The sequence below is a fragment of the Zeus faber genome (assembly GCF_960531495.2).
Source record: "Zeus faber genome assembly, chromosome: 14".
NCBI classification, from domain to species: Eukaryota; Metazoa; Chordata; class Actinopteri; order Zeiformes; family Zeidae; genus Zeus; species Zeus faber.
Genome location: NC_137200.1, coordinates 15,633,941 through 15,650,936, shown reverse-complemented (window position 1 = coordinate 15,650,936; position 16,996 = coordinate 15,633,941). Strand labels below are relative to the sequence as shown.

Sequence of the window (16,996 nt, the reverse complement as noted above, 5' to 3'; positions counted from 1 at the left end):
ACCGCTGTCCTCCAGTTTAAATATTTTTCCCCAAATCTCCGATATTTTTTACCTTTAAAAAGGCTGAGCAGAGCATTCAGAGAAACGGGGACGGGAGTCCCCCCCTCCCTAATGATATATGATGATAATGTGTCAAATAATTAGTGGCGTTAAAACAAATTTGCGTTAACACGTTATCGCAAGAAATTTAACAGCTGTAATATATATATATATATATATATACAGAGACAGAAACACTGTGACAAATACAAACAATTAAAACATTTTTTGTCACCATTGTAAGTTTATTTTTTTGTGATTACTTGTAACCTTATCTTCACTTTAGCTATATGGAAAAGTTTTTCATTCGGTAAACATAATTGAATTGAGTATTTTCAATGTTGCTCATTCAATGTCATCAATGAGCGACAGTGGTGAGAGGTGAAGCTAAAGCCCACACAAGACTATTTTTTTGTCTTACCTACTGTGTTAAAATAATTCTGATATTTGTTTGTTGTTATAACGATTAAGATGGTAGCTGGGGATGGTAGCTCAGGAGGTAGAGCTGGTGGTCTAGTGATCTAAAGGTTGCTGGTTGGATCCCAGGCTCCTCCTGCTAGCATGCTGTAGTGTCCTTGAGCAAGACACTTAACCCCTAATTGCTCCTGATGGCTGCGTCCGTCGGTGTTTGAACAATTGTAAGTCGCTTTGGATAAAAGCGTCTGATAAATGACTAAATGTAAATGTAAATGTAAGATGATTTGCATGTGGCATGTAATGGTTCCAGATGTTCTAAATGCTTGTCATCAGGTCAAATTCCCTCGTGGAAAAATAGGCATATCTGGCAAACAGCCTGGAAACGCCAAGTTGACATCCACCTTCCTCTTTGAAACAGACAGCACCAAAGCGTCAAGGCGGATTTTGAATGGAGCTCATGGGAAATGCAGTCCTTTCACCGCTTTTCCAAAGCTGCTCCGAGGGGGCTTTTAGTGGTCATGCATTCTTAGCAGACAGACAAAAACACATTTTCGTATTCACGTCTATTCCCAGCACAACCTGTGCATCAGGCACAGGTTAGGTCAATTGCGCTGAATACTTTCAAACATTCACTGGATCTGCTTTCAATGCGGTGCTGGCTGTGGAGAAGCTGTTTGGGGCTTTTTTGAAGAACCGGCCCAGAACGACCCAAGCCGCCGTGTCTCTTGTGTTTTCTAAAGGTAAGCCCAAGCCCAAGGCCATGGGCAAAGCCGTGAAGACCCCGTCTCTGACCTGGACAGAGGCCCTGCCGCCCCCTCCCCCCTCAGCGGAAGAATGTGCCCCGGAGGAGCCACCGGAGCCCGAGGACATGGAGATCGGGTAACTTCCACACACAATAATACATCCGTTACATCGTATTCTGCCTCGCCATCGCCGTTAGGTTTGACCTCAACTCGCAGAACGGACGTTTAAACTTTGGTCCCAGTGGCTCCAGCTCCACAACTCAATTACCTTTGGCTGCGGTCATCCGCCTTAGCGATTTAGCTTTAGATGTTTTCCCAACCTGCTGGAAATGCAATTAGCAATGTTCTCCTGGGCCTGGTGCCTCCTGCCTCAGCCCTAAAAACCAAATTATCATTCAATAAAACCTCTCGTCCGACTCCCTCCTACGTCAGTGGAGGTTCTCACCTCCTACGGGTCGGGCCAGCCATGAGCCGAGACAACACTATTAACCTCAGAATAACCTGTTGACTCGCAGTATAACATTGTACTCCTTAAAAGGCCTGTGCGTGCGTGCGTGCGTGTGTGCGTGCGCGCTGCCCTCGGCCACTCGATTCAAAGTCTTCATTACTGAGTTAATGGAAGATAAGAAAAAAAAAAAAGAATCATTTGGTTCTTCCTGTTTTGAGCTCCCTAAACCGATTCACTCTTGCGGGCCCGCCACAGCTCGGAGGAAGAGTGGTGCCCGCCGCTGCCGGAGAGGACCTACCTGATGGAGGGCTGCGAGGACGGGCCCGCCCCTCCCCACAGAGCCCACGCCGCCTCCTCCTCCCCCACCACCTCCTACAGCCACCAGTCCACCGCCACGCTCACCCCGTCCCCCCACGAGGAGAGCCGGACGCCCCACGACGCGGCCCGCCTCAACCTGCTCGACGGCCAGCACCTGTCACGGTACGGTGCCAGAATGTATCACGGAATGTTTTTGCTCAGCTATAAAATGGCTCATATACGGAAAATAACATTTAAAAAAGGGAAATTACTACTAATTTTGGGGATATTTGTGGAAAAGAAAATGCAAACTCTCAGCCGTCAATCAGCCCCGCCGGCCCCTGCTGAGATTAAGTGGGCAAGCTCTTTTTATGTTTGTTCCATTACTTTGTAGATGGCACCGTGGCCTTTTTTTCCTGTTTTCTGTTGAAAAGTGTCCAACTGAGATATTGAAGTGCAAGTTGGAGAATGTTTACTAATGTTTCCCAATTAAGCTACGAGTTCCTAACGCCTTAGGTGTGAGTTTTCACACATCTCCCACCCTCCTCTGTTTAAATATATCCAGGATGTCATGTCGTGCGTCATGGAAAAAACGAAATAGAAACAATGGACGGAATTCCTACGTTTCTGTTTTTTCTTTTATCTCTTTAAATGCTCACTTCTTTCGTGGTGGATTCTTCTTCCATTTCTCTCTCTCTCTATCTCTCTATCTCTCTCTATAAATAACATCTTGCTGTTCTACCCCCTCTCCATAGCAGAAGGTTGCCCTGTTGCCCCGTGCCAGTCCCCCAGGCGCCCAGCGGGGCCCTCACCCAGTCCAACCCCAACCTCCATGGCACGCAGCAGCACCAGGGCCCCGCCGAGCCGGGCACGCCGCCCTGCCAGAGCCCCGGCCACCGGTCTGGCCACCCCAGCCCCAGAGGGACGCTGGACCAGGACCAGGGCAGCCCGATTAGTTCCTGTAAATAAACCCACATTTGCATGTAGAGATGTACGGGTCAGAACTGAAGTACCTTCGTTCAATGGCAAACAGGATGTCCAAATTGGGTTAGGGAAGGGTAAGCGAAGGGTAGGGTTAGGGTAGGGTAGGGTTAGTGAAGGGTAGGGGCAGGGTAGGGTCGTGTAGGGTAGGATTAGTGTAAGGTAGGAGAGGGTTAGGGTAGCGTTAGGGTAGGCTAGGTTTGTGTAGGGTTAGGGTAGGGTAGGGTTCTTGTAGGTTAGTGTAGGTTAGAGTTAGTGTAGAGTAGGGTTAGGGTAGCGTTAGGGTAGGCTAGGTTCGTGTAGGGTTAGCGTAGGGTAGGGTAGGGTCCGTGTAGGGTTAGTGTAGGTTAGGGTTAGTGTAGAGTAGGGTTAGGGTAGCCTTAGGGTAGGCTAGGTTTGTGTAGGGGTAGGGTAGGATTAGGGTAGGGTCTGTGTAGGGTTAGTGTAGGTTAGGGTTAGTGTGGAGTAGGGTTAGGGTAGCGTTAGGGTAGGCTAGGTTCGTGTAGGGTTAGTGTAGGGTAGGGTTAGTGTAGGGTTAGGGTAGGGTTAGTGTAGGTTAGGTTTAGTGTAGGGTTAGGCTAGCCTTAGGGTAGGCTAGGTTCGTGTAGGGGTAGGGTAGGGTTAGGGTAGGGTCCATGTAGGGTTAGTGTAGGTTAGGGTTAATGTGGAGTAGGGTTTGGGTAAGCTAGGTTCATGTAGGGTTAGTGTAGGGTAGTGTTAGGGTAGGGTAGGGTCCGTGTAGGGTTAGTGTACGTTAGTGTAGAGTAGGGTTAGGGTAGGGTAGGGTCTGTGTAGGGTTAGTGTGGAGTAGCGTTAGGGTAGGCTAGGTTCGTGTAGGGTTAGTGTAGGGTAGGGTTAGTGTAGGGGTAGGGTTCGTGTTGGGTTAGTGTATGGTAGAGTTAGGGTAAGCATAGCGCTACTCCACGTTAACTTCGCTGATAGATGTGTACATATGTGATTATTTGGCTGCTCCTGGCGATTTGAGAAATGCGGGACACAGCGGATTTTGCTGCGGTTAGGGTCACATTTGTGTTTCTCTCTCTCGGCCTCCATGGTTTTGGGGCGAGGCTGTTTGGTGGAATAGCCATCAGCATATGCCAATGCCTTCCATTGGCCCATCACAGTGCCAATTAACTGTCTTTATAAAAGCTCCTTGTTATATTCCCACATTTGGGCTTTCAGGCTTGTGGCAGACTGTGCGTTTTTTTGTTTTTTTTCCCCCTCATAGTGTCTGTCACCATGGCAACCGGTTCCCTTTCACCGCAGTTTTAACACACTATCCAGTACATTGACAGTCCAGTCCATATTAATTTCATTGTCTCCACGTCAGTGGTTTCATTCGAGTTCAAAAGAGCCGACTCGTATACAAATCGGAATTGAAATTGAATATGTTTTTTTGTCGGAACAAAACAAAACAAAAAAAAAAAAAGGCGAGTGCAGCTTTAATTTTGTACTTCAGTGCCTCGACTACGCCTTCAAGTCAAACAGCGCCCCGTCTCTCCTGTTCGACAGCGCACGGACGTCCCTCCTCGGCCGACACGTACGCCCCCCTGAGCCAAAAATCCAGAGCGAAGAAGAAGTCCTCGAAGAGCGGGCCGTACCGCCGGGAGATGCAAGGAGGTGAGCGCTGCCGTGCGGCCGTGTGCTCGCGTGTCGCGTCCAAACCACAGGCTGGAGGGTGGCGACTTCATTGCCGGGCGGCCGAGTTTCGCCGTGCGCAGGCGGAGACGTTTGTAGAGGGAGAGCGTGCGCTTGTTTGTGTGTAATAGTAATCGTTAAATCATCGCTATTTCCATTTAGGAGGAAATGCAGCAGGGATAGGTGCGGGGCAAAAGTCACGACAACCGAAATGTCACCGCCTTGACTTATCGGTTGTGGCTACTCATCGTTCTCTATTAAACCGCCTGCTCGCACAAAACGGACGTGCCAAGGCTGTGACTTATGCGCACGAACATTACAGACCTAATGAGCGCCTCTGTTTTAACGACGACCTTGGAAACAATTTATAATCTATTCCTTCGTACAGCGGGATATCTTGGCGTCACCTTGACACACCTTTGGTTCTTGTGCCGATGTTGCCGCCTGTTCCTGCTTTTCCTTCTTGGACGCTGAAGACAGCCTTTTAATTCTTAATTCTTAGAATTGTTTTGGTCCTGTAAACAGCAACTTCAACAGCTCCTCAAACAGAGAACAATGCTGAGATCATAACTTCACATTTGCCAGTCGTTCTCGGCGAGTCACTCGCCAAAAGGAGTCGTCCTGTTTTCCGACTGTTCCTACGTTTGGTTCAGTCGGTGTAACGCACGGTGAGCGACGAGCGAGAGTCAGCGGAGTCTGTTCAGTCGAATCAAAACTCGTTCCAGCTCGTTGGGCTCGTAGCTGACTCTTGCAGGAATGACCCCAGACTCGATTCGGTTCGATTCCCGCCTGGGGCGCTGTTGGCACCGTGCTCCGGTGGGTTATTTCCCAATTTGGGGCTTTTCTGGGTGGAGTTTGCATGTTCTCCCTGTGCTCACCTGGGGTTTCCTCCGCCTCACGTCAGTAAGGACCCCCACCAAAAACATGCAGGACATCCGTCATTTAGAAAATGTGTTCGCGAATCGTTCGCAAATCTTGCATCGCCGCTAGGTGTCACCCTTTTTTTTAAATCCTCGAGACTATGTGACGCTTTGAATTAATTGCGATCTAATATTGAATTGTAAATGCTCCCAAAATCACACACAAAGTCGTCCAGAACCAAACACCCCAACAATACATCAACACAACACGTTGCTATCGGCAGCCGTCATTATACCAGCGACTGACACAACAGACACTGCCGCTGCATCTCATTATTGCCTCAGTGTTGTTTCATTTCGTTCTGCTCTGTTGCGTTATTGTCCGTCCAGACCTGCCCCCACCCCCAGAGCCCCCACCAGGGGACGGGCGGCTGCAGGGCCACACGCTGGAGAAGAGGGAACACAACGGCCTGAACCACCAAAGGAAAGGATCGGGGCAGAAGCCGGCCGACGGTGAGAACGCCCGCTCCGCATGTTCTCCCGACGTTTTTGTTGTGTGTGTGTGTGTGTGTGCGCGTGACAGAAAGTGCATTACGCCTTCTAGAAACGAGAAACCATTTATTTTTTTCGTAAATAAAATGGATTAGGAAGGTAGTGCACTGACTTGGGTCTCAGACGGTTTTTTTTTTAAGGGGTGTGAAAAATTGTCCAGTACAGATAAGATAAGGTGAGCTGAGATGGTTCTCTACTGATAGGCGAAATCCAGGCGTTACAGCGTCTCAGTGGGGAACTTGAGATACAGAGAGAGAAGATAAAACACCGTACTCACAAAAATAAAATAAAATAAGCAATGAGCAGCTCAACATGTAAGATACAGACTTTAGGAGTCGGCGATTCTGCGATCGCATGGTTTAGTGCTATTTATTACAATCAGAGCATATTATGCGAGAGCTCGCAATTTTGACCAATCCCCGGCACTTTCAGCGCATAATCAGGTCCAACCAAACGCGGGCCGGTCATTTTGACTCATTACTGCGCTGCGACCGCGGCCGGTCCAATCCAACCACACGTCAACAAACCCTTTCCTCCCCTGGCCTGTCAGCTAGTGATGAGAATCCCGTCTCTCTTTCGCGAGCCAGATCATTTGGCTCAGCTCGGCAGTAAGAGGCGGCTCGTTGGGCTTTATAATTCAGACAAATGTTTTGACCTGTGATCGGTATGTGCGCACACATATCACTTGAATTATTCAATGTCATTATACTAATCCTAACCATTTCCAGAATACTTTATTTCCACATTATGTTTGGGAGTTGGTATGACCAGAGTGAGTTTCGGGGTGGTATCTAACAAATACGTACTATTATTCAATCGTGTATTACTTTACGAAAAAAGAAAATCAAACAGCAACGGGCTCTCAGACGGGAGCCGGCTCTCATCGTTCACTTAAAGGAGTCGACTCGTTCGCGATCGACGCGTCCTTGCTATAATCGTATTCACGTTTGGAGAAGTACTTTAAATTGTTCTAATCGTTTATGTATTATGTATCCTGCCAAAAATTCTCCTGAAGCACATGTGACTTTTTATTGCTTTATATCAAATGAACATGAAAACAACATTTCAGTTTCATAATTTCAATCATTTTTGACCACAGAAATGACAAAATCAGAAATCCTGGAGGGACTGGAAAATAAAGAGCAAATATCCCAAATTGCAAAACAGCAGATTCCCAACCAAACTGAAAAGCGTGCTGATGGGACTGTGGGGCCACTTTCCTCGATGCCACTGGATATATAAGAACACACAATGACTGGTGTCAGCCCTGGTATTAGACCCCTCCCCAATATATAATCTCTTCCTCCACCCCCCCATCCCTCCACCCATCCCCCTGCTCAGGTGAGGAGCTGGCGGCCTACGGCAGCAAGGCAGCGTACCTGTCCCGGAGTCAGGCGTCTGGGAACTGTTCCACCACGGGAAGCTCCTCGTCGCGGGGCTCCACGGGCTCCAGGGGACTCAACTCGGCGCGGAAGCACAGCGAGGTGGGGAGACGTTGCTGATTTATGATGTTTAGCGATTCGCGACTCAATGACGCCGGATAACATAGCGGCTTCAAAATGGAAGTTCAGCACGGGAAGCTGACGCCCACACAGGGGTTTCTGCTCCGTACAGTGTAGAACAGCAGTAGACAACACCACCGCCGCCGCCGCCGCCATTCTTATTTTTGGAAGAAGTGCACTTCTGAGGGCGCTCGTCTCTGCGTGAGCGCTCTTTTAAGTGCACCCCCTGCAGGCTGCTCCGCGGCCGCATCAGGGCGGAGCGAGCGAGCGATCTGCGACGCCTCAGCGGCTCTGCACGCGAGCGGAGCAAGGAACCGCGAAACACAGTGTGTGACACGACGTGACATGGCGTGTGTGTGTGTGTGTGTGTGTGTGCGCGTGTGTGTGCGCGCACACATGATGAAGGTATGCGCAACGTATCTCTGGTCTGATACCGAGGTTGGAAACTTGTCCTCAGAATCCCAAACGGAATCGCTATATATTGGAATAAAGAATACAGATATAAATACTTGCCGTGACAAAATAATAAAAAAATAAATAAAACCCGGACAAATGTTTCATGGCTCGGAGAAGCGCTTGTTGAATTAGTTGCGCAGAATAACTCCAGCGGAATAAGATGCGACACGGCGATGCTGCTCCGCGTCACCTCCCTCCACGAACCAAGAAAGTCCAATTTGATAAGAGCATATTTTTAACAGAAAAAAAAAAAAATGCACCCTCAGTTATGTCAGGCGGCTCGAGCCAATTAGCCAGAGTGTTTGCGATAAAGTGCCGGATCTAAAACGGCGTGAAAAAAGCCGAGCGGGGGGGCGGGGGGGACGGGACGTCCTTTGAAGCTCCGTTCCCGAGTCTCCGAGGGTTTTTTTTGGTTTTTTTTTTTGGTTTTTTTTAAACTGCGTCATTTGAGACTTTGCCGTAAAACAGAGAAACAGGGGCCGCTCCACTCCGACCCTAACACACCTCCAACACGGGGACACGACACAGGCGCTTGTTATAAGGGAGGAAAACACGCACACGCATACACACACACACACACACACACACACACACACAGTGTAACAGTACAAGCCAGGCCCTGAAGTGAAGAATAGAAGCCGGGGAGCGGACACAGAAAAACAAAAACAACACAAGCGCCCGGTTCTTTCCAAATTTGGCCTGAATGCGCACGCGGGCGCTCATGCACAAAGTCTCCCGCGCTCGGAGGGTCCCCTCCGGCCCAGCAGGGAACACCACCACCCCCCACCACCACCACCAGCTCGGCCGTAAAGCTCTGAGGTCGGTCAGAAGACCCTGTAAAGCCACACACACGCGCACACACCCACCCACCCCATCATTCCCCTACTTCCTGTCATGGGATCGACCACTTTATTTCCTCCCCCGTCGACAGCGCTCGTCACTACGGGAAAGAAAGAAAGAAAGAATGTATTTTGGGGAGAAATGTCCGTTGTTGTCGCTGCGGTTCCAGGCTGTTCCCAGGCAGCAGCCGCGACAGAGCAAAGCAAACCGATGCGTTATTGCCCCTCAACCCGGTCACACCAGCTCATTCCCGTCACAGAATTGAATCCGTTTTTAATTGCAATTTGCTTCCATTAGCGAAGTCTGAAGGCTAAAGCGCTTTGCCAAGTCGCCACGTGAAGCTGGGGACCTTCTGACGCACAAAATGATGGCGTCAGGCGACCGCAAAAAGCGGCACTGGCTGTGCTTGACAAGTCAAATCAAAAAGGCTTGCTTCACACCGAATTTGACAAACGACAATCACAAATTTGGAAGTCCACTCATTCCTATGGGGAGTCAGGCTGCGCGCGGGAAACGCTGTTTTGCATTTTCCAACGCGTGATTGTTTATCGAAGTCGGGCTTCAATTAATTAAATTAAATAGCAATTAAATTGCTTTTTGCATCAAATTCTTGTGTTTAAGATATTCCCTGACACCAGTACCTTTGTCTGGTGCTGGACCAATAGCTCATACTAACATCACATGCACTCCCTGGATATGTAATGGTGAAACTTTTCATTTTATTTCATGCCACGGCGTGGACGCGGTCGGAAAGAGGAGCTTTTAATGAGGCTTTCTCCTCAGTCGCAGGACGACAGCGCGACGGCTCTTTTGTCGACGGCAAATTCTCGATCGCGAAGGTCGATTAATCTGCCGAGATGTTTGAGGTGTTTATTTACGGTCACTCTTTGTTTATTTCCTCTTCCCCCCCCCCCCAGGACTTGAGATAAGGGCTCCGGTTTGAGCCCGTGACGCCGTACCTTTGAGGCCTCCGCCGCCGCTCCTGCCGTGGAGGCAAAAACAAAACTGAACAAAAAGGAGACGGAGTCGCCGGGAAGGAACGATGGACTTTTGTCATCTAAGTTTTTTTTTTTGTTTTGTTTTGCTTTATTTTCCGGTGTTACTATCATTATTTATGGCCTAATGGGGATGCAGTCCTAATTTGTAAATATCCATCTCTGTACTGTTCATTTGTGGGCTGTGGATACAGGGGGGGGAAATAGACGTATATTGTATTTATAAGCATAAAGAAACACAAATGTTAAAAAAAAACAAAAAAAAAACAACCAAACAAAAAAAACAGTCCATTATTATAATTATAATTATTATAATTATGAAAAAATAATCTTGTCTTCTTGAATGTGCCAACCTCTCTCTCTCTCTCTCTCTCTGTCTCTCTCTCGCTGTCCTTTTTTTAGTCGAGATGTATACTTTTGGAAAGCCTATCTCCTGTTGCACTCTCTTGTTGTGATGGCAAAACAACAGAAAAAAATGAAAGCACAAAGTGTGTTTGTTTGTCCGAGAGATGGGGGGGATGAGGGTGGAGGGGGGGCTCCGGGAAAAAAAGCCAAAATAACCCCTTCCGAGAGCTTCCGGGTCGGGATCCTTAACGTAACCCGCTATGAATGTCGTCCTCCGTCTCTCGCCGTTTTTTCTTTCTTTTTTTTTTTTTTTTTTTCCTGTTTTGGGCAGAGAATTGTTGTGTTGGAAGACAGACAGGCTTTTAAAAAAAAAAGATTGATTGTAACCCCGCCCCCCGACCTACCTTCCTACCTTCCGACCTTCCTACCTTCCCCCCGGCCATAAGAATAAAACGCAAGTGTCTGCTGCAATCGTGCGATGAAGTTTGCATATTCTCTTTCCAAAAAATAAAAAATAAACATGCAAGGAAAACAAACACCGACAGAGAAAAAAAAACAATACAAAATGAAAATACTTCTGTGGACTAACATTTTTTGTACACTTGTTGTTTTGTAAAAGTACAATAAAAAGACATTTGTCGAACTACACTTGGCGCGGACCACGCCGGCTCTCGTTTGGTGTGAAGGGACTGACTCTGACGAATAACGTTTTCCAGGGAAAAATTTTGAGCTTCCAGAGCCCTGCTCCCCAAGGGAGAGAGGGAGGGAGAAAGAGGGAGAGAGAGAGCGAGAGAGAGAGAGCGAGAGAGGGCAACTTAGCGAAGATCTGTTTTTTTACTTTCTTAACTCCTTGTTTCTACCGCCGAACTAACTTCACAGCACATTCCACCTGAGCGGCCCCTGTGTGCACTGAGGAGCATGAAATTGCCTCTGGCCCATCGTATACCACCCCCCCTAATACACACACATACTGTACACACACACACACACACACACACACACACACCACACTCCTGGGCGCTGTCCACCTGAGACAAGGCCTTTCTCTGGCCTGTGGTGCCTGGTCGTTGTACAGCGCAGCGGGGCATGCAAAAAAAAAAAAACAGCCTGCCACTCACACACACACACACACACACACACACACACACACTGAACACCAAATACATGACTGCACACATTCAGGAGGAACATACACATAACCCCACGCGCGCAAATTCAGACTGAAACGCACATGCACAAGATGTGCTGTATACTACTACTTACACAAGAACTTTCACAAACACACTCTGAAGCTCTGAAACTCAGATACACACACACACACACACACACACACACACACACACACACACACACTAGCAGTCTTGCGTGTTTCCCCGACGTGAACCCATGAGACGGTCGTGAGAAGACGCTGCAGCACAGCTCTGTTGTGGGCGGCAGGCTTTAGCTAGGATCGTGAGTAGGGTGGAGAGAGACGGAGTGAGGGGGGGGGTGGGAGGAGAAGGAGGGAGAGAGACGGAGTGAGTGAGGGGGGGGTGGGAGGAGAAGGAGGGAGAGCAGATGAGTTCCCTGAAAACCTTGAAAGACATTAGGAAGCAGTCGTCGGGATTCATTCAGTGGAATTCATGGCCTGGTTCCTGCTCCTGAGTAAGGCCGAGGAGTCAATGTGGTGATGCACCATCCTGGTTCAGGTTCAGTTTATTTGTATTAATAACACCAGGAAACGGGGTCATGGTTAGGGCCGGAACCGTCTTCACAAAGTATTCCCACCACACAATTAAACAAAATTGGCACAAAAGGTTTTTGATGAAAAAAAGCCCCAAAAGAGCAGGTATCCAGGGGTCAGAAGGGCATGTCTTGGTAGGGGGTCTTTATAGTCTGATTTTCAGACCTCCTGGTGTTAGGGTACCCAACTGGCAAGGGTTAGGGTCAGAACCGTGGGTTAGGTTTTTTGTTTTGTTTCAGTTATTGACGGTCAAAACATGACTCTTGGGGCACCGGCGCAGCGTTTGATTTCTCTTCTTTAAATGTATTTTTAATTTTTTACTTTGTCAAATAAAGGAGAACACTGTTTGGGTTAGGGTTAGGGTTGGAAGCGTGGGTTAGGGTTAGGGTTGGTGGTCAGAAGAGTATGAGCTGGCCCAGAGAATTCAAAGGAGCGGAGTGGCGGTGCTGGAGTCTGGGATACACCCAGGTTACACCTTAATATCTATTGGAATTTACGAGAGAGGTGTACCTTGATTAATAATTGAACTAATAGTTGCCAATGCTAAATGCTGGTGAGAGGAAGATTTCGACTGGCTTGTACCATTGGCCAGATCGGCCATCAGGGTGTCCTGGGCGAGCACCCAGGGGTCCGGCCTGCCATGGGGCCCCGTGCATGTGCAAAGAGATTCAACGGGGAAGTCGCACCATTTAGTGATGGAGGGGAGCGGCAAATTGAAGAAATGTATGCAGAACTCCCCCATGTGCGTTTTCACTGGAGACTAATCCGATCATAATTAAATATGAAAAAAATTTAAAAAAAGTTAAACGAGAGCTGGGGTTGGTTTGTTATAATATTGTGGCATGCATACCAAATAGTTGCTAAATGTGGATAATAAGAATTTGACACCCATAAAAAAGGATGATTGATGATGATGTGATAGATTAATGCCAGAACATAAAAAAACAAGACTCTTACAGGTTCTTACAGGGTCTTCTTACAGGTAGATGAGCAAATGTGTAGCCATGACGAAACAGCGGCCAATAGGGGGCTTGAAGGTGTTATTATTATTCGGGGTCCTGCCCCAAAGTCGTCAAAGTTTGATCCAGATGGGTTCAGTATTGTGGAAGGAGTTTGTGATCAACAATCACGACCCATGTTGTACGTTACAACATAGAAGCCGTTGTGCGTATGTGCAGCAGACATCACTGTCAGAATTTATAGACATTCCAGAGATATCAATGTGTACAATCTTCCAAAATGATTATTACTGGTAACAATTACCATCAGCAATTACATTATACAAGGGACATGTATTTATTGTGTATGTACCTGTATTTATTGTGTATGTGTTTTGAAATATTTTCATTCTTCTGGAGTTTTTCGGGTTCTGGATGCCTCAAAGAAATCCATATGCCAAGGCAGCAAAGAAACAATAGGCAAAATGCGCTGCCTTAGAGGTCAGCGACTCTCCTGTTAAAAATAAAAAAGACTAAAATATTTTCTGAAACTTCTGGACAAAACTCTAACGTTAGGACTGCAAAGAACTGAGAAAGAAGGGCTGGAAAAACACCTGCCTACCTTGTTGCTGCCAAATCTCTGACAACATAATAATAGATAATACAGGTGAAGTTCCTTTAAATATACCTGCTGACACCCCACACATCTGGGTGTTTGAGAGGCTCATTTCATCAGGGTGATGCACGGTTTGGAGGTTCCAGGAACAAGCGGTGTGCAGCTGTCAGTTTGACAGCTGTCCTTACCGTGAGAGCAAGACCCAAAGTGTTTTGACATGGACAGTAAGTGACCTAGATGATGTCTCGATGGAGGGAACCAGCCTTTATCAGGCCTTGAAAACGTCCGGCGGAATAAAAGACAATGTTTTGGGAAGAGATTATATTGCAAAATCAGAATTGCCAAGGTAACACACCTTCTGTAAGACGTGTGCGTTAACGAAGGCTTAACGAAGGAGAATTATGACTTTGCATTACGGGATATATCCATGCCAGTTGGTAAAGCCATTTAGAGTCACACCCTGAATCACTAATGGTGCATGCTTATTAACTATTACCGGCAAAACATGTGCTATTATTAAGCAGGGATCATGTTATGCAGTTGTAGATTGACACGCAGCACAGTTGGACATTTGCAGTATGATTCACACGACATGACTCTGTTTACAGGCTGACAGGATTTATGTAATGCTGCACATTCTCTCAGTGAAATTACCCGACTAAAAGCAAAAATTATTGACATAAAACGACACCGATTAGCCGATATAACAAATTCAAATATATCTGTTATTGTAGTCACTGCAGTGGAGGATATAAGCGATCAATTCCATCCTGGCTCAACAAAAACAACTTTGTCTGGAATTGAAAGTCATTCCTCCCAATAATCACAGTCAACAGCAGTATTCCAGAGACATCAATGTACATAATCTTCCTGAATTATAATTTATTATTATTTATATTATTATTGCTCAATACAGGACATTCTATAGAGCCTCCATGGTCAAATGGTTCGCTGCCTGTTCTGAATTTCAAAGGAAAGCATGAATAATTGATCAGAGTTTGCAGCAAACATCCTCGCTTACGTTTCTTCAAGGGCTTCAAGTGTTTTTTGGTTTTTGTTTTTTTTTAACAGGTTTACTTTCCACCGAAACAATATTTGCCGTCATCCCCTCGCGGAGTTTCCCCCCGCCGACGGCGCTGGAACGGAGAGGGGGAAAAAAACAAACGGAAGAAAGAGGCGACCGCGCGAAAGAGCGATGGCAGATTGGCGCGACTGACCTTCGCGAGCGCCAACCGCAGCCACCCTTTACCCTTTTTCACACCCCTCCCCCTCCGCCCTCTCATCCCTGCCATCCCTTCATCCCTTCATCCCCCCCGCATCCCTCCCTCTCCCTCTCCCTGGAAAACCTCCCCTCTTTCTCTCTCTCGAGTCCGGAGTCATAAATCACCTCGCTCATTTATTAGGCCAATGTCAGGGCAGCGACGCCCACCGGGCCAAGAGTCAAAGAGAGGATGTCCTGAGAACAAAAACAAAATGAGGGAGGTCAAGAGGGAGGGAGAGGGAGAGGAGAGAGAGAGAGAGAGAGAGAGAGAGAGAGAGAGAGAGAGAGAGAGAGAGAGATGAAAAGACTTGGACCGGTCATTTAAAACCCTTCGCAGCTCATTCCTAACTGCGACGCACCAATTTCCATGTTAATTTGCCGCGTGTCAGGGAAGATGGATGTTTGTGAATTTTCTTTTTTTTTTTTCGGGGGGGCGGGGGGGTGGGGGGGGGGGGGTGGGGGGGGGGGGGGGCTTGATGTGATGCAAACACATGAACACGCAAATGAGCCATTATGGAGGGAGACGCCCGTCGAATACAAAAGCGCCGGGATCGTAAAAGACAACGACAAACGGAACGGAGCGGAATTTATGCCGTATGTATCTAACCGCATGGAAATGACATTATTCACTGCCGTCTACAGATACTCTGGCCTTTCACTGAAGCAAAAGTACAAACCTGCCACAAATTATTTTCATAGAAGCGAAAGCACTACACCGATAGTTCTTTTCTTTTAATGTGCTGTCAGCATGCTGGGCATGCAGCATGGAGTATTTGTGCCATTGCATCTAGGACAGAGTGAGTCTGCAAGTGGAGTTTAAGTTCTCAACCTGCAATGCAAACTCTTTCTTCGTTCTTTAATCATCACGAACTGCCGCAATAACCCTGTCCTGTGGACGAGCTGCAGGATGACAAGAGTATGAAGGTTAAAGCTCGGGCATGTCCCGGGGCGACAGTGGCTCAGAAGGTAGAGCAAGTCGCCCGGTAACCAGAGTGTTCCTTGTTCAATCCCTGGCTCCTCCAGGCGGCACATCAAAGTGTCTGTGAGCCAGACACCGAGTGTGCGCCAGACACCGACGCCCTAACTGCTCCCATGAGCAGGTGTGCAACTTGCACAGCTGCCACTGCCATCGATGTGTGAATGGGGCAATGTGACGCGTGTACTGGACAGCACTTTGAGTCGTTTGATTAAGAATGCGCTGTATTCACTCATGTATGCACTCTATTTACCATATTCTGAATATAATTGAATACTCTTATCAACATGGGAGTGGACAGTGCTTGCTTTATGCAAATGTGTGTCTATAGGAAACCAATTATTGACCTATTATGCTTTTCATTATTTTCTGTTATATATATATATATATATATATATATATATATATATATATATATATATATATATGTTATATATATAATATTACAATGTGGGATGTTCATATTAGACATTGCCAAAGTGTCAAATAATGAGGTAAACTAATGACAAAGGAATCGCTGTGAACAAAACATTCAGGCTTACGACCGTTCTGAACGCTAAGTTCCCAACGTTTTTTCTACTCTCTGCACGACTTTCACAAATTTCCTCATATCTGCTCCAACTGTTTCGCTGTGCGTTTCTCCAAACAAAGCCAATAGAAATAGTGTGCTTTCACACGAGATGTATTTATTGATTTTATTGGATTTTCCGACGCTAACCTGAAACAAAAAAATCCCTGTGCACCGCGTTGCGCCGTCTTCCACAAGCTTGGAGAACGTAAGTCGGAACGAACTTTTAAGTGAGGCCTTGAAGATCGGATATGAGTGAAGAGTTTTTTAACTGGACTGCTTATTTCTTGCCTCAAATTTGTTCGGAAACAGATTTTGGTGGACTGATGAGGTGAAATTAGTGAAAGTTACGGAGTAAATACGACGAAAGCTGTAGGAAAACTCAAACCCCATTGGCTCAGAACTAGGGGCTTGGCTGCTCATTTACGTTTAAAGCTACGCACACAGAAACAGCCCATTTTGGAACAGTCAAAGGCATGTCACAATGGCTAGAACGCATACTCTGAGTGGTATTTACAGCAAAACACTTCAAAAACATGTTTCGGGGACCTATATTAACATGTGTCAAAAGAGCATCCCTTTAACAATTCAAAACACTAACAAATATTGTCCAGAGACCCTCAAAGGTACTGCAATTAGCATTAAGAAAATATGCAATTGAGTTTGCGTTTTCTTAATGCCCAGCAGGCAACGACAGATGGGCATATAAACCTGCTAAATTTTATTTGATTTATTTTAATAACTAAGTAATATGAGTATTCACACAATGTAGTGAGTCCAATGTTACGCTTATAAAGGTTC

The 16,996-nt window shown here is 46.9% G+C and overlaps 1 protein-coding gene across 1 annotated transcript in view; it reads left to right on the top strand.

Moving 5' to 3' along the window:
- robo3 (roundabout, axon guidance receptor, homolog 3) overlaps positions 1-9,899 on the top strand; it is a gene marked incomplete at its 5' end in the record, with an annotated part of 152,871 nt that extends 142,972 nt beyond the window's left edge. Inside the window, 7 exons of the mRNA XM_080014377.1 lie at positions 1,197-1,335; positions 1,903-2,127; positions 2,700-2,905; positions 4,438-4,545; positions 5,814-5,936; positions 7,317-7,459; positions 9,691-9,899. Of these exons, the coding sequence (XP_079870503.1) occupies positions 1,197-1,335; positions 1,903-2,127; positions 2,700-2,905; positions 4,438-4,545; positions 5,814-5,936; positions 7,317-7,459; positions 9,691-9,702 (956 nt within the window). The 3' untranslated portion in view covers positions 9,703-9,899. The remainder of the gene's footprint in view (positions 1-1,196; positions 1,336-1,902; positions 2,128-2,699; positions 2,906-4,437; positions 4,546-5,813; positions 5,937-7,316; positions 7,460-9,690) is intronic.
- Positions 9,900-16,996: the final 7,097 nt, after the last annotated feature.